Consider the following 27,749-nt stretch of genomic DNA (forward strand, 5'->3'; position numbering starts at 1 on the left):
TTTAGAAATGAAAAGCAAATGCTCCTCCTGAATGCTTTATTGGGGGCTTTCAGTGGTTCCTAAGCATGAGCGGCAGTGACACCCAGACCCTCTCCCAACATGCAAAAGGCACAGGAAAGTGAGACACGACCAGGGAGGGCAGCAGGGATGCAGGCACCTCCCCTTCTCCACGTGGTGTGGTGGAGCACAGGGGGAGCCCCACAAGAGATGGGGAAGGTGAGCATTAAACGAGGTGGCTTTGGCATAGGCAGAGAGAGACGGACCCTAGTCCATCCACCTCCAGACCCACCCCTGCTCTCAGGCCAGGACTGACCTTCTGAAGAAGGTCAAACAGGGCCCTCGCTGAAAGGCCACCTCCCGTGGTGGGAAATGTCAACCCCAGGTGGGAAAAGGATGATGGATGGTCGCTGCCTCCAGGGACTTCTGGTAAGTGTCAAAGCAAACCCACTGGCCAAATCAGGAGGGGAACGAGAGGGTGTGCTCATGGGGTCGGTCCCAGGCATGACCTGGTGGTTGGCTGCCACTGCCTTGGCTGGAGCCAGTGCTGTCTCCGTCCATGTACAGGAGAAGAGTGGAGCCCCTTCGGGTCTTCAGGGGCCTCCCCGGGGTCTGCGGTCTCCAGCCCCCCCCCCCCCGGAGGCACCGCTTAGAAAAGTCAGTGTTGATGTTGGCTTTGTCCTGTGGAAGAATTCCCTGGGCAAGAGGGAAGGGGAGGCGAGGGGTCAGGCCCTCCGAGCCCCAAGCACCTCCCAGAATCTGGGCCCTGGTGGACGAAACAGCCTGGGACTCACCTCAGATCCTAACCAGTCCCCACAGTTCCATCTTGAGACCTTGAATTAAAAGAAAAGGCATTCGTGTTTTGTTTCTGTTCTCCCTCCCTTTCTCTCTCTCTTTCTCTCTCACACTCACTCTTTCTCTTCTTTAGTAGAGCCGTGGCCTCAACTCACGGCATTGGCAACGTCTACTTCTAAACTATGGAATGTTTTCACATTGACGATAGAATTACTCCAAACGGGGCGGGGAGTGGCTGTCCGAGTGTTCATGAGACAGTGCCTGACTGAGAGCTTGCTGGGAGTCACACAGTACAGAGACACCGACAGGCACCAAGCCCGGGCCTGGATCTAGATGTATTTTTTCTTGAGGTACCAGTAGGCAAAGTAGCCCATCCCCCCCAGAGAGCCCATGAGGAAGGATGCCCCAAAGAAAGATGGGGGTTTCCGCTTGACCAGCCGGAACGCATTGGGGATGACAGCCGACAGCAGGGTGGTGTGGATGTCGCCGAGGACTTTCCGGAAGGCCAGGCGCTTCTGGACCCTCTCAAAGAAGGACTGCAGGTTGGGCCGGCTGCCATCTTCCCAGTACTTCTTGGACAGTCCCAGGAACTTGAGGCGGTGCAGGGTGGCTCCCAGGAGGACGTCGGCGAGGGTGAAGGCACAGCCGCAGAGCCACAGCTCACACTTCTGCCCTGGAGTGGAAGGGAGAGGAGATGGGGGTGGTGGGACTCACTTCTCCACCACTGACACATCTGGCCTCTGCCAGCTCCCACAGCCACCGGGCCGTGGCTTGAATCACTTCTTGAATCACTTCTGCCCAAGGCTTAGACTACCTCTGTTAGTACTTTTTCTTTAAATCAACTGACTTTGAAGTGCAAATATACGTGTCTATCTTCTAACCTCCTGTGTCTAACTGCCCGCCTGTTCAGCAGCCTCCACTCGGATATCCACCGTGCACTTCAAACCCGGTATGTCCAAAACCAAATTCCTGATTGTCACCCCTAAACCCACCACGCTCATCCCCATGTCAGTGACCACGTGCCCACCCTGTCAGTTGCTTGGTCTGAAGCCCCATGTCATGGCGAGTCCTTTTCCTTTCATCCTCCACATGTAGTGTGTCTGCAACTCCTGTCAGCTTCTCTTCCAAACACAGCCAGAGTGTGAGGTCACTTCTGCAGTTACCAGCCCTGTCCAAACAACCATCCTCTCTCACTGGAATTTTCAGAATGTCCCCTTGATGATCTCCCATCTCTGCCCTTGACTTCCTTGAGTCGGCTCTCAACACAGCAGTCGGAGGGACTGGAAATGGGCATGGCTTGCCTGGGGGGCCCAGGGAGCAGGGAGTGATTCGTGAAAAGTCAAGATTAGAGAAGTAGATGGAGACACACTGGGAAGAATCTTAGGAGTTCCACAAAGGGGTATGGACATGACATGGTCAGTGGGGAAGAACTGCAGAGTTTTGAACCAAGACATGATGTAGGAGACCAAAGGAGCTCCATGTCCACCTCTGGGCCTTTGCCCCTGCTGGGCCTCATGCCTGGAATGTGCCCCCCCGCTGCCCACTCCCTGTGAGGTCTGCTGTCCCGGGAGGCTGGCTTCTGCATCTTTGAGCCGGTGTTCCTTTCAACTCAGAGATGTCCTGAATCTGATGCCCTCCACCATCAAAGCCTAAGCCCCTCCATCCCTTTCACTCTGCGGCTTCTTGTTCATTCATTTATTCATTCATCCAACACATGTTTATCTAGTATGTGCTGGGCATGAAGACCTGACAGGACAAGAAAGACAGAGTGTCCTCAGAGGCTCGTGCTTTCACAGGACAGGGAGGTAAAGTGCAAGGAAGGCTCTAATCCAGAGTTTGTTCTTGATACATAACCTTCAAGATGCCTGTTGGATCTCCAAGGGGAGATGGTGAATCAGCAGTTAGAAGTACGTATACCTAGTTAAGTGTGCATCATCAGCATGGAGTTGGGAGGACATTAGCAAGGGTAGTCTACACTCAGATCTGAGTGTAGACAGATCTAGAGAATAGGACCAGGGACTGAGCTTTGCGGCTTCGAGAGTCAGATGTTGGGCAGCAAGGAGAAACCAGCAGAGGAGCATGAGAAGGAGCACCTGGGAGGTAAGAGATGAACCAGGAGAGGGTGTGATCCTGGAAGCCAAGATAAGAAATTATTCCAAGGAGAAGCAGGGAGGTATTCGAATGCTGCAGAAAGGTCGAGTAGGAGCCAGAGAACTATGGTGGCATTTGGTAACTGGTGACCTTGACAAGAGCAGTGGGAGTGGATGCTGACGCTGAACTCCTGGCTGGAGGGAGTCCAAGAGAGAAAGGAAGGAGAGGAACTGGAGACCGTGAGCGAGGATCCCTCTGTCAAGGAGTTTGCTGTGATGGGAAGGACACGTCAATAATGCGAGACAGGTCAAGAGTGTCTTTGCAAGCGGGGAGGGAAAACCCAGCATGCTGATGGGGATGACCGCGCAGAGGGGGGAAATGATGCTACCAAGGACAGTGGAGAGAATTACTACCACAAGTGCTTGAGCGGATGGACATTTAGTACACAACGGGAGGGGTTGCTGGTTTAAGGACAGCTCAGGCTCAGTAATTCAAGGGAGTGTACAGCACTGTATCTGGAATGGAAGACAGCCACCCTGGAGAGAACAAGTGGTGCCAGTTCGACTTTGCTTGTGAGAAACGTTCCAATTTCAGAGATGTTATGATGTGTTGTAACAAAGAAGTCTCTTAGAACTGGTAAAATGTGGTGTGTATAGGACGGATGGGTACAGCACAGATGCTGGTGGGGGGGCGCTGTGGGGTTCGAGCACTTTGGTGTCCTCAGTGAGTGAGGGGAGGGCTGGGGACAGCGGGTGGAAGGTTGAGGAGGAAGGAGAAGGTATTAAGCAGTCACCTGGAAAGGGGACCAAGACGGAATGGGGGAGGACCCTCGGGCAGCAGGAGAGCCATCTAAGCCTCATGGTCATGAATTCAAAGTGAGACCAGCCTGCACATGTGTGTTTCTCCAGCCACACTTGGGTCCACAGGCACAGGAACTACTAGGTAGAGAGCGGATGTAACCACTTGAGGTTTTGCGAAGTGTGATAAAGCCAGAGGCGGGCAAGGAAGCCGACGGTGCAGGCAAAGGAGTGCTCTTCCTGGTGGAGGCGGGGGGCAGTTACTGCCAGCTCCGGAGGGAGGTGAGGTCAGGATGGGGGTGAGGGGCCGTGAAAAGAGGCAGGATCGGGGCCCGTGGTCCCCAGCAACAGACTAGAGAAGACAGATTTGAGAATAGGACCAAGGACTGAGCCCCGGGCAGTACAAGGTTTAGGTAATGGACAAGGAGAAACCAGCAGAGGTGCAGGGGAGGAACAGTCTGTGGGGTGGGAGAGGCACCAGAATGTGTGGTGTCATCTCCCCACTCCTCACAACCCTGTCTGGTAGGTGCTATTATTATCCCCACAATACACATGAGGACACTGAAGCACAGAGAGGTTAAGTAACTCAGCCAAAGCCACGCAGGTAGGACGTGTCTGAGCAGATCCTGGATTTGAGCCCAGGTTCCAGAGTCTGTGTGTAAACACTACAGAACACGGCCTCGTCTCCGTGCAGACGCGCATGCGCACAGGCACGGATCGCCACAGACTCTCGGGCCCCTTTCGGTAAGTGCATTCTCTGTAGGGTGTGTGTGCAGATCTGTGTGTCCGCCTCATGTGCACTGTGTCTGTTTGCCCCTGTGTGCGCCTGCTCAAGTCCACGCAACAACTGTGTTTACGCACGTGGCTATCCACACGTGGGCACTGCGTCCATGTGGTGTGGAACCCCAGGAGCATAAGTGCAGTGATGCCCATGTCCACTGGGTGGGCTGCTTGGCTGCAGACAGACGTTCCCAAGCATTTATGTGTGTGTCGTTGTCTGAGTGTGTCCACGCCTGTGTTTCTGTCTGTGGGCAGATGCTGAGAGCCACAACCACCACGTATGCGGACATGTGTAGCTGCCTGGCGGGTCGCCCTTCCGTTTGCCCCTCTCCTCCAGCTCTGTGTATATAGGAAAACAGTAACACTTATCTTAACACTTTTATCACTGTTTATAATTCTGTTTTTACTTTGAAAAGCCCCCAGCCCTGGACAAACTCTATCTTTTGCCTCCCCTGAGTCTGCCAGCTGAGTGTGCTGGAGACACATGGACCAGTTAGGCTTCAAGTTCATGAGCACAAAGCCCAAGAGGGCACTCAGCCACTCCCGGGCGTCTGTGAGTTCCAGAGTAGGCTGGCTTCCCCATGGCCTGCAGACACAGTCACACAGATTTCGCCTCTCCTCACACCGGGTCCCTAGGCCTCACTCGGACTGGGACACCACCACGTGCGGCATTCAGAAAACAGAAGCCTTCAGGAAGGAAAGCCTTCACTCTGGCCATGAACCCTGCAAAGCCAGGCACACGCACCCTGACTTCAGCCACTCCTCTCAAGGCCGGGCCCCCTGCCGCTCTCTGCACCATCCAAGGCTGCACGTCTCCCCTTTGCCTTCTAGATCCGTCCTCCTCCCTTCTCCACACTGCTCTGTGCCCCAGGAGGACAACTGGACAGATTCCCACCCCAGTGGGGCTCCATCCAGCCCTCAGGCTCCAGTCGGGTCCGGCTGTTGGGGAGCAGAGGCAGGAGGTAGGAGGGTGGGTGGGTGAGAGTGAGGTGGGAGTCCTCTCTGCGGGTTGCCATGGGCTCCTGCTTGGCCATCCCCCCTCCACAAAACCTCTTTGTCCAGGTTCCTGTAACGGCTCCCACCCCTCACAACCTCAGACCCAGGCCACCCCATTTGTCCTTGTGCTCTCCCTGCGTCCTGCCCACACATTTGTGAATGGTCCCTTGATGAAGTCCTCTTTAACTTACCCCATTTGAAGGTGCCCTGTTTCCCTCTGGGCCCCGGCCTGTAGGACGCCCCTCGTGTCCTCTCCTGGACTCAGTGCCATTCATCCCACAGCACTGATGTCTCCTTCTCACCGGGTTCTTTCCACGGCCAGAAAACACGCTTGTATCTCCCCTCTTCACCCCACATCCGCCCTCAGGCAACATTCCATCTCTCTACTCCCTTCCACAGCTAAATGTCTCACAAGAGGGGACCACACCTGCTGTCTTCCTCTCTCACCAGCCATCCACCCCCACATTCCAGTGAAACTGCCCTTGGCAAGGTCACCGACAGTCGTGAGACAAAGTCCAGGGGATGCTTTCCTATCCTTGCTTCTCTGACTCCCAGCAGGATTTGACACTGTTCTCTCCTTAAAGCACAATCCTTTCCAAATCTCATTGACACAAGGGTCCTCCTGCTGCCCCAGTGACTCTCTACCAGCTTTGCTGGCTCCTCCGTCTCTACTGCTCCCCCTACATGGGGGGACCTCAGGGTAGGGAGGCAGTTTTAAAATGCACTCACGAGCCACTCAGTACATCTCTGATGGAGCCCAATCTCCCTCCCCTTGAATACGGACTGTATTTTGTCCCTTGCTTCCAGTGAACAGAATGTGGCGGAAGTGACAGTGGCCTCCAGCAGCAGGTCGTGGAAATCGCTGTGGCCGCCTCTCTCACTCTCTGCCGCACTGGTTCCAGGAAGAGCCGGCAGCCATGTTGTGAGGACACTCAAGTGGCCCCATTGAGAAGCGCAGGTCATGAGCAACTGGGGCCTCCCGCCAACAGCCAGCAGGGGCCGGAGACTTCCAGTTACCAACGGTGTGAAAGAGCTGTCTTGGCTGTGGATTCTCCAGCTCAAATGACTGCAGCTCCAGCCACAGCTTGAGCACAGCCCGCATCATACAGCCCTAAATTAGAAGCACCCAGCCCCCCCCCCCCCCTCCAGAAGTCGTGAGCCACAGAAGATGTGTGATGTCATCAATGTGCATTTTGTTGCAGCTTCAGCTGCTAATTCATGGGCAATTTGCTGTGCAGCAAGAGGACACATCAGGCCTGACTCTGTTTTGTCCCCCCTTGATGAATCACCCAGTTCTGTGGCTTTAAATACCACATAGAGATGCTAGAGACTCACACATCTCTCTCCAGAGTCTGATCTCTCCTTTACAAGGCAGACTAGAATACCTAGCGGCTTATATGACACCCCCTCTTGGGTGTCTGAAAGGCCTCTTGAACACACTGAGTCCCAAATCAAACACTTGCACCCACCTCCCATCCGTGTCAGGAAATGGCACCACCCGATAGCTCAGACCAAAACCCAGTAGGCACCTTGGATTCCATTCCCTTACTCTTCCCTCCTCATAAGACCGCTCCGTAAGTACCAATCCATTCTGTCTCCAAAACGCCTCTCGAGTCCATCCATGCCTCCCCATCTTCCCTGCCACCTCCTCGGCCCAAGTCAGCATCATCCCTCCTGGGCTGCTGTGACAGCCTCCACTCTGTCTCCCTTGAAATCCATTCTCACTACAACCAGAGTGCTCCTAAAATCAGAACATCTCACCCTGGGTGGACCCAATGCCTCCCATTCCTGTATGCATGTGGCTTTGCTGCTTCTGCCAACAGGTGGTGAATGTCAACCATCACCCCTTTAATCCAGACTTGCTTTAGCTAATGGGACTCAGTAAATTCCACACAAATAGGAGCTTGAAAGGTGTTTGCCTGCTGAGTCTTTGCTCCCTTGCTGTTCTCAGAGACCCTGTAGCCACCACCATATGAATGAGCATGGGTTAGCCTGCCAGATGATGACTAACATGTGGCCCACTGGCCAGGCTGATGGAGAGCCAGCTGCTGGACATGCCAGCGAGGTCTACCAGCTGGCTACAAATACCTGAGTGATGCCACCACCAGCATGTGGGACAGAGAGAAGCTCCCAGCTGAGCCCAGCCCAAACTGCCAAACCACAAATCATGAGCGGATAAAAGGTTCTTTTAAGTGACTCAGAATTAGAGTTTATTTGTTATACGGCAAAAGCTAACTGATGCAATCCCCTTCTCACAACCCTCCAAGGAGTTCCCATTGGATGGACTGTACATAGGACAGAATCTAAATTCTAAATATAGACTATATTTAAACTCTCAATAAAATATAAATATGGGAATATTCTAAATCTTAAATACAGGTCCATGAGCTTGCATCTCTCTGGCTCTGTCCAACCTCACTTATGCCACTTTTCCCGTTACTGACCACACAGTAGCCAGTTACCCAAGAGTTCCCAGCTATCCCCTCACCATGGTGTCCCCTCAGCCTAGGACACACCTGTCCTGTTTCTTCACTAGGCTGGCCCTTCCATATCCTTCAGGTCTCATTTGAAACGTCACTTCTTCAGAGAAGCTTTATCAAATTTGCCGGACTCTTTTTACTATCAATCTTAACCCTTATCACTGTTTATAATTCTGTTTTTGCTGATGGGATTATTTGACTAATATCTTTTTTCTCTACCAGACTATAAACTACATGAGAGCAAGAACAATGTCTTGTTTTTACTTAATTTTATCCTCAGGACCTGGCACATAATCGGTGTCCAAGAAATATTTCAATAAATGAATGAAGAAGAATGGTAATGGTTATTATTTTTGAAAGTGCTATTTCTAGAACATTCTACCTTTGGCCAGGTACTGTGGAGAGTGACCAACACCCATTATCTTTATGAACCCTCGCAACCTAGAATCTAACCTCGCAAGTTAGAGGCTCTTATTATCCACATTTTGTAGATGAGCTCACAGAAATGAAGTGAATTCTACAAGGTCACAGAACTAGGAGGTAGCTGACCAAGAATCCACGTCCGTGTCATCTGGCTTCATTCTAGAGGTCTTAACTGTGACATTGTAACACTTCCCAACCCTGGGTTCTGCCTCAGAAGGGGACAAGTGCAGGGTGTAAGCATTACTCCCAGGAAAGTTTGGGGGTGCCCCAGTGGGTGAATGAGACCATGTGGGCCCAGCCACCTCCCTAGACCTCTGTTGCCTCCCACAGCCATGGAGGGACACAAGGATCTCCATCTGGAACAATCCCAGTCATCTTGCCATGGGACACTACAATGCTGCCTCCTCTTGGAAGAGCTCAGGACCAAAACAGAGACTGAGGTCAGGAGGCTCCCTATCTACAGATCACATGAGGACTGAGCATCCACAGCTGTTCTCCAGGACCTTCAACTCTGCCCTCCATCTAGGTCACACTCTGTGTCTCCCTTGATCGTATCAGCAGCTAATATGTGTGGACATTTCCATACCGTGTGCCAGGCCATGTGCTTCTTCCCTTACCCTCACTTTCTCACTGAGCCTCACAACAGCCCTGTGAAGTGGGCTTTCACTTTATCACCCCTTTACAGAATGGAAGAAGCAGCAGAGCTAGCACTTAAAAACTGAAGACTCTGGGAGCCAGGGTTTGAATCTAGCCTCCACCATTTCTATCTGTGTGACCTTGGGAAGGTTACAAAACCTCTCTGTGCCTTAGTTTCCTCATCTGTTTAAATAGGATTACTCATATTACGTACGCCCTTGAGTTGCTAGGGGCATTAAATGCATTAAAATATGTGAAACACTTAGCACAGTGTCTGGCCCACAGGAATTATTGTTAATGATATGTTGTCTGGGCTGAATTGTGTCCTTCCAAAATTCGTATGTTGAAGCCCTAATCCCTAGTATCTCGAATGTGACTATATTTTGACAAAGGGCCTTTAAAGAGGTAAGTAAGTTAAAATGAGGTCATCAGGGTGGGCCCTAACTAATCTGGTGTCCTTATACCGAGAGGACATTTTGCCACACAGACACCAGGGGCATGCACTCAGAGCAAAGCGTGCATGGAGACACAGCAAGAATGTGGCCTCGTGAGCTCAAGAGAGATCTTGAAAGAACCAAACCTGCCAACACTTTGATCTTTGACTCCAGAATCCAGAACTGTGGGAAGATAAATCTCTGTGGGTTAAGACATCTAGTCTGTGGTATTTTGTGAGGGCAGCTGAGCAAATTAATCCATAAATACGTAAGATGTGCCTGATAATGAAGGTCAACCAATGAGAAAATGGCAGAGCTGGGACTCTGACCCCAGAGGCAACCTTGGAAACACTACACCTTCTGGCCTCTGAGCACTCTTCTGCAACAGCTCTCCTAAGCACCTTCTCTGACAGAAAGGAGAAAGTTCCCGCTTGAGGTGTATACTATTTTTATTACTAAGCCTTGCCATGCTTTTTTCTACAGAGGATTTAGGGCCCTGGCTTTGGAACTCATGACAATGTCCTATTCCTTTAGGTATCTATGCATACCGTATGCTTGCCTCAGTTGTGAGATGCTGGAAGAGCACTGCACCTGTCAGGGGCAAACCTGTCCTTGCCCCAACCATGCCATTTATGAGCCACATGACCTTGAGCAAGTCCCTGTATCTCTCTGAGCCTCAGTTTTCTCAAACAGAGAATGTGCATGCCTTTAGCTGCCATATGTTTAAACTAGCATGTTCCAGGCAGTGGGCAAAGTACTTTGACTTTTTATAAGAGTCCAACAAGATGGCATTAAGTTGTATTATTACCATCTCATTCTACAGGTGAAGAAACTGAGGCTCCAATAGGGGAAGCAACTTATCCAAGCCACACAGTATAGACAGCAAAGCTGGAACTCTAACTCAAACCCCTGTCTGACTCGAAAACCATCTTTTTTTTTTTTAAGATTTTAAGTAATCTCTACACCCCAGTTTGGGGCTTGAACTCACAACCCCAAGATCAAGAGTTGCATGCTCTACCAACTGAGCCAGCCCGGGGCTCCTAAACCTATCTTTTCAAACACTGTGCTCCATGGCTTTCCCATACAGATGGTGTGTGTGTGTGTGTGTGTGTGTGTGTGTATGTGTGTGTGACACTGTGAGTGTAGCAGTGCCTATCATGTAGGCTCTGTAAATTAGCATAACTGAGGAGATAAGACCAACCGCCTAAAACAGAGCAAGATGAGAAGACCCAGAATCAAACTCAAAGAGGGCTGGTGGCAAAGACAGCACATAAAAGGAAAAAGGAGCAGAGCGGCATGGAGAGGATACTCCCAGCTAGAAGAGCTACAGGAGCAAAGGTGTGGAGATGGGAATGAAGCTGGCATGCTCAGGGTCAGAGAGCCGCTCAAGGACAGAAAGAGTCAAGGTCAGAGAGAGTCATAATACATCCCTGAGCAGGGGAAAGGTGAGATGGTATGGTGGGTCCTGGTCATCACCGCCACCACCGTCATCATCTTCACCAACCTCAATTAAACACCTACTGTGTGCTAAGCGCTGACCCAATACCTACATGTATTATTTCATGCAACGTCTCAACACCTTTCTGGAGTAGGTCTTATTATTATTCCTAGCTTACAGATGAGAAAATGAGGTCCAATGAGGTGAAGTACCCGACCCATGGTCACTTAACTAGTAAATGGTCAAGCTACGACTTATATCTAGTCTGTCTGCCTCCATGGTCCATGACCCTAACCACCTGGGAGGTCCTCTGAGATCTTTGGGGTAAAGGGGCTGAAAGTGGGCAGGGTCAGGTGGACTGGATGGGCTCCACCACCCACCTACCCCAGAGCTGGCACCCACCCTCGTTCTCCAGCTTCCTCTTCTCCAGCTCTGCCTCGATCTGGTCCAGCACCATGGCCAGCTCCCCGAGGATCTTCTTCAGGTAGCTCACATCATCGTGCTCCAGGATCTTGGCCTGGGAACAGGACAGGCAGGAACCAGAGGAGTTGAGCTGGCTTCCAAGGGGCTTGGATAACAAAGGCTGGAAGGAGCTTGACCCAAACCTCCTTCAGCAAACCCAGCCTCCAAATATCCCTCCCAGCATAGAGAGGGCTCCACTGTTACAAACAAAGCCCGCTCATCTGGTGCCCACAGCACTCCTGTGAGCTTGGCTATCCTGGCCAGACCTGGCACTTTCATATGCCAGCTGCTCTGAGGATCTGCTTATAGCTGCTCATTGCTGCCTCTTCTCCAGAGTTACTCTCAGCCAACAAGAGCTGCTTGGAAATACTCTGGAGGGTCTCTCCCATCCCTCATGTCCCCGCCAGGCAATCTGTAGCCAATGACTGACTGACACAGGGCTATACCTGTCTTGCCCCTTGCCTCCATGAGGATCGACTTTGTGGTGACACTTAGGCTGCAGAGCTCTCTGTGGGATCAGGTGAACTTGGCCTCTTACTGGGTTCTCCTTAGAACACTCTCTCAATGCCACTGTTACCCAAGAACCTCTGTCTAATGCTCTACTCTTAGGACACAACCTAAGATGTCATGAGACCAAGGCTCCAGTGGGACAGTGGCTTGCCTAAGGTCAAAAAAACAGTAAGTGACAGAGGAGACAGGATTGGAAAAGTGAGCAGTGTTTTCATTTTAGGTCATCAGCTGATCCTCTGTATAGAACCAGCTTCTCCCATTGGAACTGTTTCATGGGAAAGGTGATGGGGAAGGGAACTGGGCAGGCCTGGAAGCACTCACCATGAGCTTCTTCTGTTTGGAAAGGTAGGGCTCAGAGAGCTGGGGCTCCTCTTCATGGTCCAACTTCATGAGGTCTGTGGTGGCATTGGCTAAATGTCCTGGGGAGAAAATAGGGAAGGCCTCACCTTTCTGATACCCAGGACCACTCCCACCCCCTCTTCCACAAGTTTGCGGGTACAGTCCCACTCAAGCATTGGTCTGGGAAGTAACAATATCAACAGCCAACACCTAGTAGGTGCAACAGGCTGCAACGTAGGGTTGGATGACATGCCATCCTGTTCTAGGCTCAGGCTAGTGGGAGAGACAGACACAGAGAGAAATCTTTGATGCAGCATGATCAATCTGTGATGGAGAGTGAACAGAATGCTGTGGGGCAGAGGGCCACCTGCCTGGGCCTCAAGGCATCAAGAAACCTCAATGAGGAGGAGACTACTCGGGGATGAGGAGTTTGCCAGAAATGGAGAGGTTATAAACCTGAACAAAGTCATACTTCAGTGCATGTCTCCCCCTACCCTTTCCTGTGGTAACAGGTAAAGGTAACAGAAAAGGAAAAGGAAAGGGTCCAGAGAGGCTAAATGATATCCCACACTAGTAAAGGATAAGCAGGTTTCAAGCCTGGGTCCATCTGATTCTTAGTCTGGTACTCACTCACTGTAGCTCACAAGGAAAAACTTGCTTCATGCAAGAAAAACTGTAAGAGACTTTTGCTGTCTTGAAACTTCCCATTCTGGTGACGCAATTTTCTTGAGGATTTAGGAACACCCTAACCCATATTTCCTGGGAAAACTGGCCTTTTAAAGATGCTAAAAAGGGAAGGGTGATGGAACAGTGGGTCCATGATGGAACTCAAGCCAGCACCTTGAGAATCATTCTTTTTTTTTTTTTAAGATTTTATTCATTTACTTGACAGAGAGAGATCACAAGTAGACAGAGAGGCAGGCAGAGAGAGAGAGGGAAGCAGGCTCCCTGCTGAGCAGAGAGCCTGATGCGGGACTCGATCCCAGAACCCTGGGATCATGACCTGAGCCGAAGGCAGCGGCTTAACCCACTGAGCCACCCAGGCACCCAAGAATCATTCTTAATGAGAGAAAAGAAGTATCCATAATCTAACTTAGAGAATCTAACTGTAAACTGTGGGAGTTATAAGAGGAGGTTAAAATATCATGCAGGATAAGATCCTGGGGTCTGTTCCATGATTTCTCCAGAATTCCTGGCCAGTAAGTCTGGGATGTGGTGGGTCAGGTAGATGGTGGTGCCCCAATCCTACTCTCCCCTTTCCCTTGTGTCCCAACTCCACTTAGAGATCCCTTAGGCTCCTTGAACTCATCATGGCCCACCTGACGTCATCGTCCCTGCTCCACGTGCTCCTCACCTGCACTCTCCACTGACTGCAGCGCCCTTCCCCACACTGGGCCAATCCAGACGCCTGCGGGAGTGCCTTCAATTCCTCCTTCACCTGCTCTCTGAACCAAATCAGTCCCAGGTCCTTCTGATTCCTCCTTCTTATTCTTCTCATACTCAACTTCTTCCTTTCAATCCTCCGCCTCCCTTAGTTCAAATCCCCTCATTGATCTCACTCTGGATGATTCTGACCCAGCCCGAGGCACTGGCACTCTCTCCTTCCATGCCCTTCTCCCAACTCAGAGGTCTTCCTCAAACACATACTTGATCATGCCACTTCCTGCTTAAAACCCATCCTTGGCTCCTCACTGACCTCAGATAACATCCAAGCTCTTCAACTTGCCTTAAAAAACAAAACAAAAACAGCAGTATCCTCTCTTCTTACAACTCCATCTTTCACTGAGTTGCCCCACCTGTCCCTCTCCCTAGGTGGTAACATTTCAGCCACTCCAAATGCTTGGCATTCCCTGAATGTGCCAGACCATCCCAAACCTCTGGGTCTCTGCTCACACTACTTCCACCTCTTGGAGTATCTTTCTCCTGTATTCCTGAAAATCCCCTTCCAAATCTAGTTAAAGATCACCTCCTCCATGAAGTCTGTCCTGATCCTCTAGGAGGTCTGACCACTCAATGCCTTTGTCCTCCGGTGTACACTGTACAGATTTCTGACAGAAAATGCAAATACAGTAATCAGAGCTGCCCCTGCACAAACCCATTCACATTGCAGTCTATGTGAAAAGTGACCCCTGGACTTGTGCAGTGCACAACCTGTCCTGTCATACGTGGATATTTTGATGTACTTATCTCTGGATATATATGTCTCCCACCAGAACTTGAGTTTCTGGAGACCAGTGGCTATGTCAGATTTGTCTCTGTTTCCTTAAAACCCAGTGCAGGCCTGGCAGAGAACAAGAGCTTAGTGAGAGTTGAATGAATGAAAATATGAATGAATGAATGAATAGAATGACTGAGTAAATGAGTAACTGCAGATGTTCAACTTCTGCCTTCTGATGTCTCACCATCTACCACCCCATCTCCTGGCCTGACACAAAACTCAGTAAACACACTCCTAGACTTTCAGCTTTGGGGCTATATTAAGTCTCATTGAGGGGAACCTGGGTGGCTCAGTGGATTAAAGACTCTGCCTTCTGCTCAGGTCATGATCTCAGGGTCCTGGGATCAAGCCCCGCATCAGGTTGTCTGCTCAACAGGGAGCCTGCTTCCTCCTCTCTCTCTCTCTGCCTACTTGTGATCTCTCTCTCTCTCTCTCTGTGTCAAATAAATAAATAAAATCTTTAAAAAAAAGTCTCATTGATATTTTATGAACATGAAGGTAAAGTATAGCATTTTCTCTCTTGCCAGTCACCCAGGGATACACATGTGGCTCTCTTTAGACTCCAGGAGGGCAAACCAAGCCCAGAAAAGACCTTAGGCTGATTGGAGGGATCACTGCAGGATCCCTTCTGCATCCTGTGAGATCCCCTTCCTTCCCCCAGTGGAGCTGGAACCCTCAGATCTCTCTCCTCAAAGGAGGAGCAGGTTGGGCCTTCTCTGGACTCCTCACTGCCTTCTAGGCTCCTTCAGGTAGCTCATGGACGAATGAGGAAGGGTCTCCAGCCCCCAGAAGCATTTAGGAACTGCCTCCACCCAGTCCAGGCCACCATCATTGCTCGCCTAGGTGACAGCAGGACCTCCTAACTGTCCCACCCGTTCTCTCAGGGGAGGGAGTGCTGTAACATACACATCGGATCACGTTCATTTCCATCCATGTTCATTTCCATCCCATTTTCCATCATGTTCATTCCCATCTCCACTGCTCTTTGGACAAGATTCCAATTCTGTCAGACCTACTCCCCAGACTCGCACCACGGCCACTCATACCCCCTGGTGCTACGCATCATCCACACGGTACTTCCTTCAGTTCCCCCAATACACCACACCCTCTCCTACCCCTGAAGCTGGAGGGATTCTCTCTCTCCTTCCCCTTCTACCCCCTGGTCATCCTTGGGTGTTGCTTTATTTCAGAAGCCCCCCATGCTCCCAAGGCTGGGATGGGCACCTTCTCTTAACACTCCTTGGTTCTAGGGTTAGCATTTTTAAAAATCAGTTAGTGTTTGAACAGGTCATACATACATACTTATTTAAAAATGCAAACAATATTAAAAGAATGCACAGTGAAAAGTAAATCTCTCTCCCCTCAATCTGTGGTCTCTTAGTTCTGCTCCCCAAAAGCCAATAGCTTCTCCTATATCCCTCCAGAAACCCTCTGTGTTTGCAAGTACTGCGCATCCATTTAACACCCTTTTAAATATATTAATGATAGCACGCTAGATGCAGTTTTTGCCCTTCATTCCTACTTACTAATATATCTTAGACAGCATCCCATATGCTTATATTTTTAGATTCTATTTAAATTCAAGTTAGTTAACATATAGTGTATTATTATTGCAACGGCAGAATGTAGTGATTCATCAGTTGCATGTAACACCCAGTGTCATAGGCTTATCTTTTTTTTTTTTTAAATAGCTGTGCTGAGGTCCATTGTATGGGAAGACTTGAAGTGTTCCAGTGTAGGGAAAGACTAGAATGTATTTGCCCAGTTCCCAACTCATGCACAACGGGGTTGTTTCCAGCTTCTTGCTATTACCACCTAGGCAGCAATGAAAATCCTTGTATGTGATTCTTGGTGCACACATCCAGGTGTAACTGTGGGATCATCTCTGAGCTGCGGGCCTTTCTGTGTTTGATCTAGATGCCAGGCTGCCCTCCTGAGAAGCTGTGCAAATGTATTTAGTCCTGCACTGCAATTACCCGCTCACTTGTCATTCTGCTTCCCTGGGACGGAACCGTGACTGGGACAGTAGAAGCTGTGTCTGTCCCCATCTGTCCCCAGCCCCCTGTCCAGGGTCTAGGTCATAGGAGACCTCATCAGTGTTGCTGACTGAATGGAGATAGGATGATATTGATAAATTCCGAGTCTTGTTAAGGGTGCTCTAAAGGGACGAGATCAAGTTCCACAACCTGCTCCGTCCCACTTACAAACATCAGCTCTCTCCTTCAAGAGGGAGGAAGTGACCATTTACTAGACACCTAGTATCTATTTAGAATCATCACACTTCATCTGTCTGTAGGACCCCCATGATGTCTTCACAGAGCCTGGACCAAAGTCTGTAAAACAGTGGTTGATGCGTAGTCTGATTTAATCTAACCCCCGTTTACCGGGTGCTGGAAACTAGAGGATGAGCCAGGCTATGGGCATGTCCAAGTTAGCAGTTAGGACAGGTCACGTGATGCTTAAATCAGAAACCAGAGACCCCAAAGGGGGCCTCGCACATCTGGGCAGCCTTCCTTGGCGGCACCAACCCTGATGTCATTCAGTGCCCTGGATCACCAACCACAGTCCTGACCTCCCTGGGCCCCGACTCCAGGTGTCTGGGGCTGGGACTCCACCATGATGGTGCCCCAGCTTCCCTGGGACAAGACAAGCCTCTGGGGGCCACAGAGCCCTGTAGCCTTTGCATGGGATGGCAGGACAAGAAGAGGGGCAGGAGAGGGGAATAAAAATAGCCAGAGAGGGAGAGATATTTCAGTTTGAAAGGGAGTGAATGAGCTGGAAGGCCAGGGAGAGCAGTGGAGAGAAAGCAAGAGGAGGGAGGGCAGGAGCAGGGGAAAGGAGGGAGGATCGAGCCAGAGATACCCAGAGGGATTAACAGAGACAGAGAGAAAGAGGTGGAGAGAGAGGCAGAGAGGGATGAGGGAGATCAGGAGGAAAATGAGGAGGAAGGGGACTAGAAATGAGGAGGAGGACTCCTGTCCAAAGCACACGGGTGGGCCAGCAGGGATAGCGCGGCACTCACTGCGGATCTCGGCCGTGGCGTACTTGGGGATCATAGAGTCGGTGGTGAGCTCGGGGTGCAGGATGCAGCCGTGTGTGTAGGCGTCCATGGGCAACGCGTCCAGCAGCTCCCGGTACTGCAGCACCCTCGCGTGCTGAGCGCTGCCCGCCTCAGGCATCAGGGCCACCACGTGCTCTGCAGGGCACGGCCAGGGCTGGGCTGGGGGTGGCGGTCCCGCCCTGCCTGCCTACCCTTCCCTACCCCCGATTTGGACAGGCCAGGCTCTAGGACCCCAACCCTCCATGCCAGCATCCTGGAACCCTGATATGTCAAGGCCCACAGGGACCAGCCCTTTTCCCAGGCTCTTGAGACAAAGTCTCCACCCGGCTGACAGGGGATCCTACTGGTCTACCCAGCCTGTCTCCTAGGGGCAGCTCCTCACCACTCCAGGCTTGCAGCCCGATGGGGGTGTCGGCCCAGTGTGACGAGGCTGGAGAAGCCAGAAATCTGGATGCTTAAAATGGAACTTTCTTTGATTTTTAATTGTCGGCAATTCATTCATATTCTTTCTACACAGTACCCATCTGGGCCCTGACCCCTCTCTCCTGGATTTGCAGCATCTGCCATGGGCAGTGGGCTTTTGAACCTGAAGAGGGTCAGAGGGAGGGAGGGAGCCACAGGGTCCTGCAGTGTTCTGGGGTGTCTGGGCCGCGCTCATATCGGCAATGTTCGAGGCTACCTGGGCTCGTGTCTATGGGGTGCCTAGGGGGCCCACGGCCCTGACTGTGCTTATAGGGATTCAGGGGGCTAGGCCCTGCCCATGTGCTGGCATTGTTGGAAGGTCTGGGCCCCATTTGTGGTGACTAGGAGGGCCTGGGTCCTGCGGGGGCGCTCTGAGGACCTGTGGCCGTGCCTCTGACACCAGAGCTCCTGGGGAAGGAGGCTGCAGCCCCAGTGCTCCTAGGGGCATGTCTGGACTAGCTAGCCCTTTCCCTGGAGTGCCGGGGAGAGGGTTTGTGGCATCCCAAGGATCGTGGCCATGCCTGTAGCTCTGTGATTCCTGGGGAGCATCTGAGCCCTGTCTGCAGCCCCATTGTTCCTTGCAGGGGAGACTGGGCCATGTCCGCACCCCGGGGGGCTTCCTCAGCCTCCCCAAGGTTCTGGGAGCACGTCTGAGCCTGTGGGGTCCCCGAGGTCTGTGGCTGAGCCCCTGGTGGAAATGGCAGCCGTACCTCCTGTGAAGGTCCGCTCCACGTAGTCGATGATCTGATCATAGTCGCTGATGATATTGTCCCGGTGGATGACGACGGGCACCTCCTCCCCCAGGTTGAGCCGCATGAACCAGGGCTCCTTGTGCTCGCTCTGCGGCAGGCTCACATCCCGCTCCTCACACGCCAGGCCCTTCTCGGCAATCACCAGCCGCACCTGCAGGCGCCAGGGTCAGAGCGGGGCAGGCGGGCAGGCGTGGGGGACACTCTGCCCGGGGGGCGGGGCATGTGGGAGGGAGGTCAGAGGTCACACACAGGAGGTGACATGGTTGCTTCCAGTTCATTCTTGGGCTCCTGGCAGGGGTGGGGGCTGAAATCTCTCATGGGCCTGGAGCCTCTTGGTGGGAGGAACACAGCCCTACCCTACTCTGGGGCAAAGTGGCAGTGCTCCCTGGTGGTGATGGGCCTGGGTTTCACAGCTGGTCATACCTGGGATATGATTCCTGGCTCTGCTATGTGTGTTTGGGCAGATTTCTTAAACTTTCTGAGCCTCAGTTTCTTTATTTGCAGAAGGGAAGTAGAGTTAATAGTACCACCCCAGTGTCTGGTACATGGGTGGCACTCAATTCATGATTTCTTTATCTGATTAGACACTCAGCCTGGCCTCCAGGGGTAGATCTGGCCAGGAAATTCACAGAAACTCTTATCAACATAATCAATTATCAATAGCTAAATTTCTCAAATTATTTGGGAAACAAAACAAGGTACAAAATAATTTGCCGGGGCGCCTTGGTGCCTCAGTGAGTTAAAGCCTCTGCCTTCGGCTCAGGTCATGATCCCAGGGTCCTGGGATTGAGCCCCACATCGGGCTCTCTGCTCGGCAGGGAGCCTGCTTCCCCCTCTCTCTCTGCCTGCCTTTCTGCCTACTTGTGATCTCTGTCAAATAAATAAATAAAATCTTTAAAAAATAATAATAATTTGCCAACATCAGTTAGGTTTTTCATTGCCCCACACAGTTTCCCATCTGGACGTTGGATACTCACAATAGCCTTGCAGAGTGGGGTAGAACAGGAACTATCCCCCATGTTTTTCTTGATGAGAAAACTAAAGCCTAGAGAGGGCAAGTAACTTACCCAGAGCCACACAGCAAGGTAGCAACAGACCTGAAACTCCCAGCCCAGCATTTTCTGCCCTGCGGGCACCTTCAGGGAGTCCTGGGCCTGTCCCTCCTTAGTTTTCCCCTGTGTCTCTAAGGGGTCCCAGACAAACATTTGAGCTGGTAGAACCTAATGGACAGCCTTGAAGCTGGGGCCTGCTCCTGACCCAGCCCAACATTTCTGAGCTGGGAGACAGTTAGAGATCACCCGGTCCAACTGTCCCTTGCCTGTGGATTGAGATTCAGAAAGAAGTCGACTTGTCCAAGGTCTCCCAGCAAAAAGATGGTTCCACTCCTCTCCATTAATGGCTCCAGTTCAGGGGGAAGGAAAGGCATCCCTGAGACCAGGAAGAGCGGCTTTCCTGGGGCTTCAATGTCCCCACACACTTGGTAGCTCCTGGGACTAGGCATTCCCAGCTTCCCTCCTGGGTGCCAGGAGTTAAACACTCAGGGGGAGGCAGCATGGTATCATGGTCAGACCTTGGGCTGGGGGCCAGACCATCAATTCAAATCCAAGCTCTAGCACCTACTTGCTGGGTGACTTGGCTTTACAACTGTGTGCCTCGGTTTCCTCACCTGTCCAGTGAGAGTCCCACTGGTGATGCCCAGAGAGGGCTGCTGTGGGGTTGAGATGCTGTAGTCCCTGTGGAACAGTGCCTGGCACACCGTAGGCATAACGTGTCTTAGCCACTTGTACGAGACCAGGTTTTGGAAGCAGACAGACCTGGACTTGAAGCCTCGCTCTGCTGCTTGTTTGTTTTGTGATCTTGGACAAGTCACTTGACTTCTCTGGCCTTAGGGTCTATGAAATGTGGAAGGTAATCCACTGTTTCAAGCGTGGCATGAGTTAGGATGGGATGACATGGGTAGAGACCCAGCGCAGGAGGTTAACACAGGAGTTCTACCTTCATTAGCTCTCTCTCTCTCTGTCTCTCTCTCTCTCACACACACACACACGCACATACGCGCACGCACACACAGACTACCTCACAACCATCGCTGATGTGCTAGAGCAGTACTGCATGCGCCCCCCCAGAGCTAACATGGACACCCCTTTCCTCATGGGGAGGGAGAGGCAATGAGCCCTTGAGCCCCAACCCTTATTCACAGATTCATTTGCGCCAATAGCCAAAACCAGGCCCTGCAGATGGGGCTGGGAGGTCCTCACGTTGGCTCTGCCCCAGCAATGTGATGTGACCTGAGAGACATCGCTGTCCCTTTCCAAGCCTCCTTTCAGTCCTTGGTAGAACGGGGGCTGAACTCCGTGTTCAAGGCACGCCCCGCAGCCCTGCTACAAGCTGACACTACATTCAGACCACACTGGAGACAGTGGGAGGGAACTGCTGGTTCTGTCTAAGAGAGGGGGAGGAACTGTGCCAGAGCGAGCGCTGGGGGTGGTATCTGTTTGGTCTGGGATGTGAGCTTATGAGAGCATGAGCCTGAACGTGAGTGGCAACTGCGTAAATGTGTGTGTGTGTGTGTGTGTGTGCACATGCATGTGTGCACGAGCATGGGTGTGTATGGAAGAGTGTGTGTGCATATGTGTGCACAAGTGTGTGTGTGTGTGTATGGAAGAGTGTCTGAGTAACTGTGTTAAAGTATTGTGTGAGTGCATGTGCATTAGTGTGGGGATGAGTGTGTATAGGCACGTGTGTGTGTCCTCCCGTGTGTCTATAGGTGAGGGTGCGTGAGCAGGAGAGTATGTGCATGTGTGTATTTGAAGTCCTGGGTGGTGCCGGTGCCCTGGAGAAGCCCCGGAGCAGTCAAGACCAGAGTTTGCCTGGAGCCTAACTGTCTACTCCCTTCCTCCTGCCCATCCTGGCACCCCCGACCCTGGGCGATCAGGCCCCGCCCAGCCATCCAGCCTCCGGCCAAGCTGGGACCACTGAATGGATGGAAACAAAAACCAAAACAGGCCTCTGTCCTTGGCGGGTCCAGACGTTTGGCCTTGTCTCCTGGCAGGGCACCTGTCCCCAGGGACCATTCCCAGGCCCTGCCCTGGGACTCTAGTGAGGGCACCAGGCAGGGTTAGTGCCTGGGGAAGGGACTGCCTTTATGGGTGTAACAGTTTTGCTTGGAGCTGCCTCAGGGTCATGCCGGCAGGCGGCCAAGGAGACTTTCTCCTTTAGCTGAGCTGTAGGCCAGAACCATGTGCCATCCTGCAGGGGAGAGGAGGTGGGAGAAAGCCAGGCCCAGGGGAAGGGCACGCAGTCACCAAGGCCATCTGCCATCACTGCATCCTGGAGACTGGACCAGACTTAGGTGGTCACCACTCAGTGCGACCAGACATCAAGCACCCCCGGGCAGACTATCTTCCCCATGAGTGGAAAGAATTAGCTGCTAGTGTTTCACTGTCATAGCTGGGCACTGTCCCTCTTCAGGGAGGCCCTTGTTTATGAGGCAACTGCAAAGTGCTGGGTTGGCATCTCTACCCAACCATTTAGTTGCTGTGTGACTTTGGAAAAGACACTTAGAGTCTCTGAACCTCAGCGTATTTCTCTCAAATACTTTTTTTTTTCTTTTTAATTAATCATGGTGAGGGAGTGGTCCACACAGAGATCTGAGGAAAAGAGTTGCCAGTGGAGGGAACAGCCAGCACAAAAGCCCTGAGGCAGGGACGTGTCTGGCATATCTGAAACACAGCGAGGAGGCTAGTGTGGCTAGAACAGGGGGGACTAGACGAGAGGAGAGGAGGTCACGCACAGGGCCTTGTAATCGAGACTCCCAGATTCAGGGGACCATGAATCAACCCAGGGCCTCCTTGAACTAGGATGGGAAAATTACATGTTTATTTTCAGTACTCTCATACTGACAGTTAGCATTTTCTACAATTATGAGTGTAGGCGACAAGCACGGAAGCATTAGCAGTGCCTGAAATATTGTCACCACAAGAAATCACTTTCATCACTCCCCATTGCTACAGCTACACTCATTGTGACTTTGACATTACAGGGCTCAGTCCTGCCACTAGGTCAGGTTATAATGGGTTAATACAGAAACATATGTTATTATATAATGAATTTGTTTTAAAAGTATGTCAGTAGCTGCACTTCGACCGGCTTACCTTTCAGTAATGCTATGTATCTTACTTTATTCCATTAAAAGCATTATTGTGAGAAAGATCCACAGGGTGTCCCCCCTGCCCCATCCCGCATTGATGAGGGGTCCATGACCCAGGCATGGTTAGGATCCTGCAGTAGAGCCTAAGGCCATTAGGAGGATTCTGGCTCTTTCTTGGAAGGATCTGGTGAGACACTGCAGGCTTCTGAGAAGAGTGGTGAGAACTACAGCTGTCACCTGTGAGTTTCTGGGGATGGGGGTGGGGTAAAGGGTCAAGTGCAACATGGACGGGGTTGGGGACCAGTACCCAAGAGCTTGAAAGGCAAGGCCAGGGCGGGGTGTAGCGATCACCTTCCACCTCTTGCTTCCTCCTGCCATGTCTGAGAGGGGCCTCTAGAAGACCTGCTCAGTCTTGGGTGTTGTGACTGTCTTCTGACAGGACCCAGATCTGGGCTCTTATTCCTGGGGGCGGAAGACTGGGCCAGGTTCTCCCCACAGGTACATCCAAGACGAGGGCAGACCCTGAGAGGGTCGGGTCAGGGAACCTTGAACAGGCTTGTTGCAGGAAGCCAAGGATGGCTCTCAGAGACTCACCTTGGTGATAATAATAAGAAGGATAGCTCTCATATAGCACTTTCTTTGTGCCAGGCACTGCTCTAAGACATTTACATGGGTTACAAAAACCTAATGAGGTAGGTGCTAGTATCGTGCTCCTTTTACAAAAGAGGAAATAGATACAGAGACAGCACTAAGTTGACCAAAGTCACAAAGCTAGTAAATAGCAATCTTGGTTTTTTAAAAAACACTGGCTGGTGTGAGGACAGAAGGATGCTCCAGGGGCTAGGGACACACAAGAGATGGGGAAGTGCTTCCTGCCTGGGAAGGGAGGGATGCAGATTGTATCAAACATCTAGTTCATTTCCATGTTGAAAAGCTGAGGACCAAAGAGGGTCAGGACCTACCTGAGGTCACAAGCTAGTGGGTGGGAATGCCAACAACAAGAATGTCTTCATGTTTGCCCCTCCCAGTCTCACCCCTCTGCCCACCACCCCCACCCCCAGCCAAGGAGAAGGAGGCTGGGGACAGGAACAGCCTCAGAAAGAAGCTAACTTCTATACTTTGCATTTTGAATGCCCTCAGAACCCTGCGGCCCTAGATGATCACTTAGGATGGTACCTGAAAGTCCACCGTTAGCATGCAATCTTTAAGGCATTGTGCTAAGTGTGTGTGGCCATGCATGGTATCATTCAATCCTCACAACCCTCTGAGATAGGTACCATTCCTCCTGCACAGAGGAGGAAGAGGAAACCTGCAGAAGTGAAGACACGTGCACGAAGTCACACAGTGGGAAGTGGCACAGTCAGGCTTTGATCTCCAGTCTGGCAAACGTAAGTACACTTACTGGGCATTTTCAATGAGCCAGGTGCTGCGCCAGGTGATTTAATGGATACATTTGCTGAATCCTCACAATGGCCCTATCCTGGAGGTGCTGTTATTATTCTCAATTTACAGACATGAGGCTTGAGGCACGAGAGGCTAAGCAACGTGCCCAGAATTACCCAGCTGGTCAGAGGCAGAATTAAGGCTGAACCCTGGGCAGTCTGGTCCCAGAGTCTGGGCTCTGGGTCCCCTCACTGTCCTGCTGCCCTCCAGCTCTGGGATAGTCCCCAGACATTCCACGAAGCCACCACCACCACTCCTGGGGGTAGGCTATTTTCTGCTGTTCATGAACCATTAAGGACAGACTTCTCAGATGCTCTACCAAGGGGAAATGCTCCCTGAATGCAGGCAGGGATCTTTAGGACTGAAAAGAAGGAAACTCACCTACTAAATTCCTACTATGTGCCAGACACTTAACATATCTCTATGTCCTCTTAATCCCCCAGGAATTTTGCAGGGTTGGATGCAAAAGTCTCTTTTGCCAGATGAGGATATTGGGGCACAGAGAGGTTAAGTGATTTGTTCAAGGTCACGCAGCCAGTAAGCACCTATGATGAGAATGGAACCCAAGACCATCTGACTGCAGAGCCCAGGCCCTTTCCACCAGGTTACACTGCCTCTGGGACCCACCATGGGCCCCCAGGCAAGGGGAAGGTCCTGGAAGGGGAGGCAGGATACTCAGGCTGGCCTGGTCACAAATGAGGTTGCAGTGGGTAGTCCCATCCCTGAATAAGGGGCCACTTCAGCCCTGAGTGCATACTGAATAGGATATATTCCATGGGGGCAAAGGGAAGAGCAAGAAGCTCCCTTGAGGAATGGTGATGGGAGGTACCTTCCCTTTGCCCACTGTCCAGTCCCAGCCACTGAAGCCTGGCTCCTGAGGTTTTGGGTGGGAACGTATTCTGAAATCTGGAGGTCAGTGTGATTCATCTCCAAACTGCCAGCAACTTGCATAGAGCCTGGCATGTAGTAGGTGCTCAGCATGCACATGTAGAATTTATAGATGAGGGGCACCTGGGTGGCTCAGTGGGTTAAAGCCTCTGCCTTCAGCTCAGGTCATGATCTCAGGGTCCTGGGATCAAGCCCTACTTCAGGCTCTCTGCTCAGCAGGGAGCCTGCTTCCCTTCCTCTCTCCCTGCCTGCCTGTCTGCCTACTTGTGATCTCTGTCTATCAAATAAATAAATAAAATCTTAAAAAAAAAAGAATTTATAGATGAGTCCCAGAGTGGCCCTGGCTAACCCAACCCCTCCTTCCCCTAGCACTTTAGTGATATCATAACACCTATAATTATCAGAGCCTTGACCCTGTGCCAGGCACTGCTATCAGCATTTTTGTGTGTCACCTCATTTCGCCCTCAAAATAACCCTCTGAGAAAGGTACTGTCATTAGCTCCATTCTACAGATTATAAGACCAAGGCTTTGGAGAGGCAAGGTGATCTGTCCAAAGCTTTACAGTGAATTATTGGGGAAGACGGCTGTTTCACTGGGGATTGCCTGGGCTCAGAGTCTATTCTCTAAACTGGAGCTAGTCAAAGGAGAGTCAGTGGGACAGTTTCACAGGTATCACGTACCTACTTGGAAATGCAGGCTCTTGAGCCCTACTCCAGACCTGCTGAATCAAAATATCTGGGGTGGGACCCAGCAGTCTGTGTTTCAACCAGGATCATGCAATCTGATGTATGCTCAAGTTTGGGCAGTGCCATCTAGCACACTAAGTTATACTGCCTCTTCAACAACCCTCTCAGTAGCTCTGAGAAGGGGTGGGAATCAGAAGTAGCTGTTACTATTATTATTGTTGTTGTTGTTGTTGTTATTACTATCATCATCATTATTATTATTATTACTACTACTACTACTACCATCATCATCATCTCATTTTCCAGATGATGGACTGAGCCTGGACCAAGACTCAAACACAACTCATTTGGTTCCAAGGCCCTTTCTCTTTATGGACTCTGTTTCTGTATCTGAAAAATGAGTGAAAGGAACAAAAGGATCTTCCAGGAAGAAGAGGAATCCCAGGGTCTGATAATAGGAGCCACTTAGAGATTAGCAATAGTTACTGTTGGGCCCTGGCCATGGTGCTGAATTCGTGCCCCACTGACGGACAGCCGCCCAGGGTGGGAGATTGCGCCCCTAGAGGCGCCCCTGTCTTACAGGCGCAGTGTCTGACCCTCACCCCCAGGAAGCGGGAACCCGGAAAACTCAGCACCAGGCTGGATTCCTAAACAGCCCGCCCTCCCCCTACCCTCACCGCCCCAGCTCGTCTGGGTCTGAGAAGGGGCGGAGCGGCCGTCTGTGTCTTTAAGAGCAAAACACAGATTTTAGGGGCCAAACGGAGCTGCTCTAAGGAGATGGGTTACCTCCTTCCTTCTCCGCTCAAGATAAGTGTGGATGCGGGAGAGGACTAGGGACAGACGCTCCAAGCCCCAGCCAGAGGAAGGCTCCCAGCAAGACAGGAGCTGTAACCTGGAGGGCCTGTAGTATCCAGGACAGCAGCTCGGAGGGAGGCCCACCAACGACTACTGGGGCTGGAGACTGGATCCCGAGGAGCGCACCTCCTCCCTCCCCGCAACAGCCGCCTCCTCCAACAGGCCGCCTTCCCAGCAGTGTCCATTCGCTTCCCCTTGCCTTTGTCTCTCTTCTCACCCCTCCAAGAGACTGGGTCTTTCTGGGAGGGAAAGAGGCATAATGGATGTTCCCAGAATTGAGGACGGTGCTCCTGGGGCCCAAGACAGGGCCAGCCATCTCCGGGAGAGCAACCCAGCATTCTCCGCCCTCCAGTCCCCGAAACACCTTCCACCCTCCAGCCTCTCGCCGGAGTCCTCAGACCCCTTCCTCCCTCCTGGATCCCCTCCCCCACGTCTCCTGGCCACGGGGTGCATTCTGCTCCCCTGCTCCCTTGGGCTGTACCTTCTGTGAGCTGAAGGACTGGGTCCAGTGGTACAGAACCAGGCTCTCCTTGGGCCAATGGGCGGGGCTGGAAGCCTCGGGCGCGTCCGGGGCCTCCACCGGCTTGGCCGCATCGCTCTCCAGAGCCGAGATGGGCCACCAGCTGCAGTTGGTGGGGGTCAGGTTGTTGGGGGTCGCCATGACAGCCCGGAATCAGAGGGAGGAAAGAAGGAGGCTCCGCGGCGGCGGCTCTCTCTCTCGCCCAGCATCACATGGCCTCGCGGAGCCTGCCCCTCTGCTTCGCTCCCTCCCTCCCCTCTTCGTGAATGTCATTACTCGCTGGGCTAGTGGGGGAGGGGCGTGGGGGATCCCGGGAGCTCCTTCCCTCCTCCTCCCCTTGGCACGCCCCTGCCCTCTGCCAGAGAAACCACCAGCCCTCTCGGGTCCGGGTCCGGCTCCATGGAAGGGTTCAAGGAGCCACAGGGGAGTGGGCCATGCCCCTCAAAGAGCTCGTATCTGGCCAGTCATTTGCGGAGTCTCCACCATTGTTAGCGCATTCTGACTCTCTGTCTTCCAGGAAGCAAATACCTCTTAG

General features: G+C 51.9%; 1 protein-coding gene across 2 annotated transcripts; it reads right to left on the reverse strand.

Moving 5' to 3' along the window:
* GDAP1L1 (ganglioside induced differentiation associated protein 1 like 1) lies at positions 1–27,471 on the reverse strand. 2 transcript variants are annotated; one of them, XR_004380415.1, is made up of 7 exons: positions 27,176–27,471; positions 18,630–18,822; positions 17,419–17,592; positions 12,161–12,258; positions 11,270–11,384; positions 792–1,465; positions 1–693 (listed from the first exon to the last, which is right to left on the reverse strand). XR_004380415.1 is itself a non-coding variant. In XM_032838566.1 (6 exons), exons 1-6 carry the CDS (start codon positions 27,353–27,355, stop codon positions 1,122–1,124), a joined length of 1,104 nt encoding a protein of 367 aa, XP_032694457.1. In that variant the 5' UTR covers positions 27,356–27,471; the 3' UTR covers positions 1–1,121. The 2 variants fall into 2 exon arrangements, 1 of the variants encoding a protein (XP_032694457.1); XM_032838566.1 differs by having other exon boundaries at positions 1–1,465.
* Between the last annotated feature and the right edge of the window lie 278 nt (positions 27,472–27,749).

This window comes from Lontra canadensis, unplaced genomic scaffold (genome assembly GCF_010015895.1).
Source record: "Lontra canadensis isolate GAN:19392208 unplaced genomic scaffold, GSC_riverotter_1.0 scaffold105, whole genome shotgun sequence".
In the NCBI taxonomy this organism is placed as follows: domain Eukaryota; kingdom Metazoa; phylum Chordata; class Mammalia; order Carnivora; family Mustelidae; genus Lontra; species Lontra canadensis.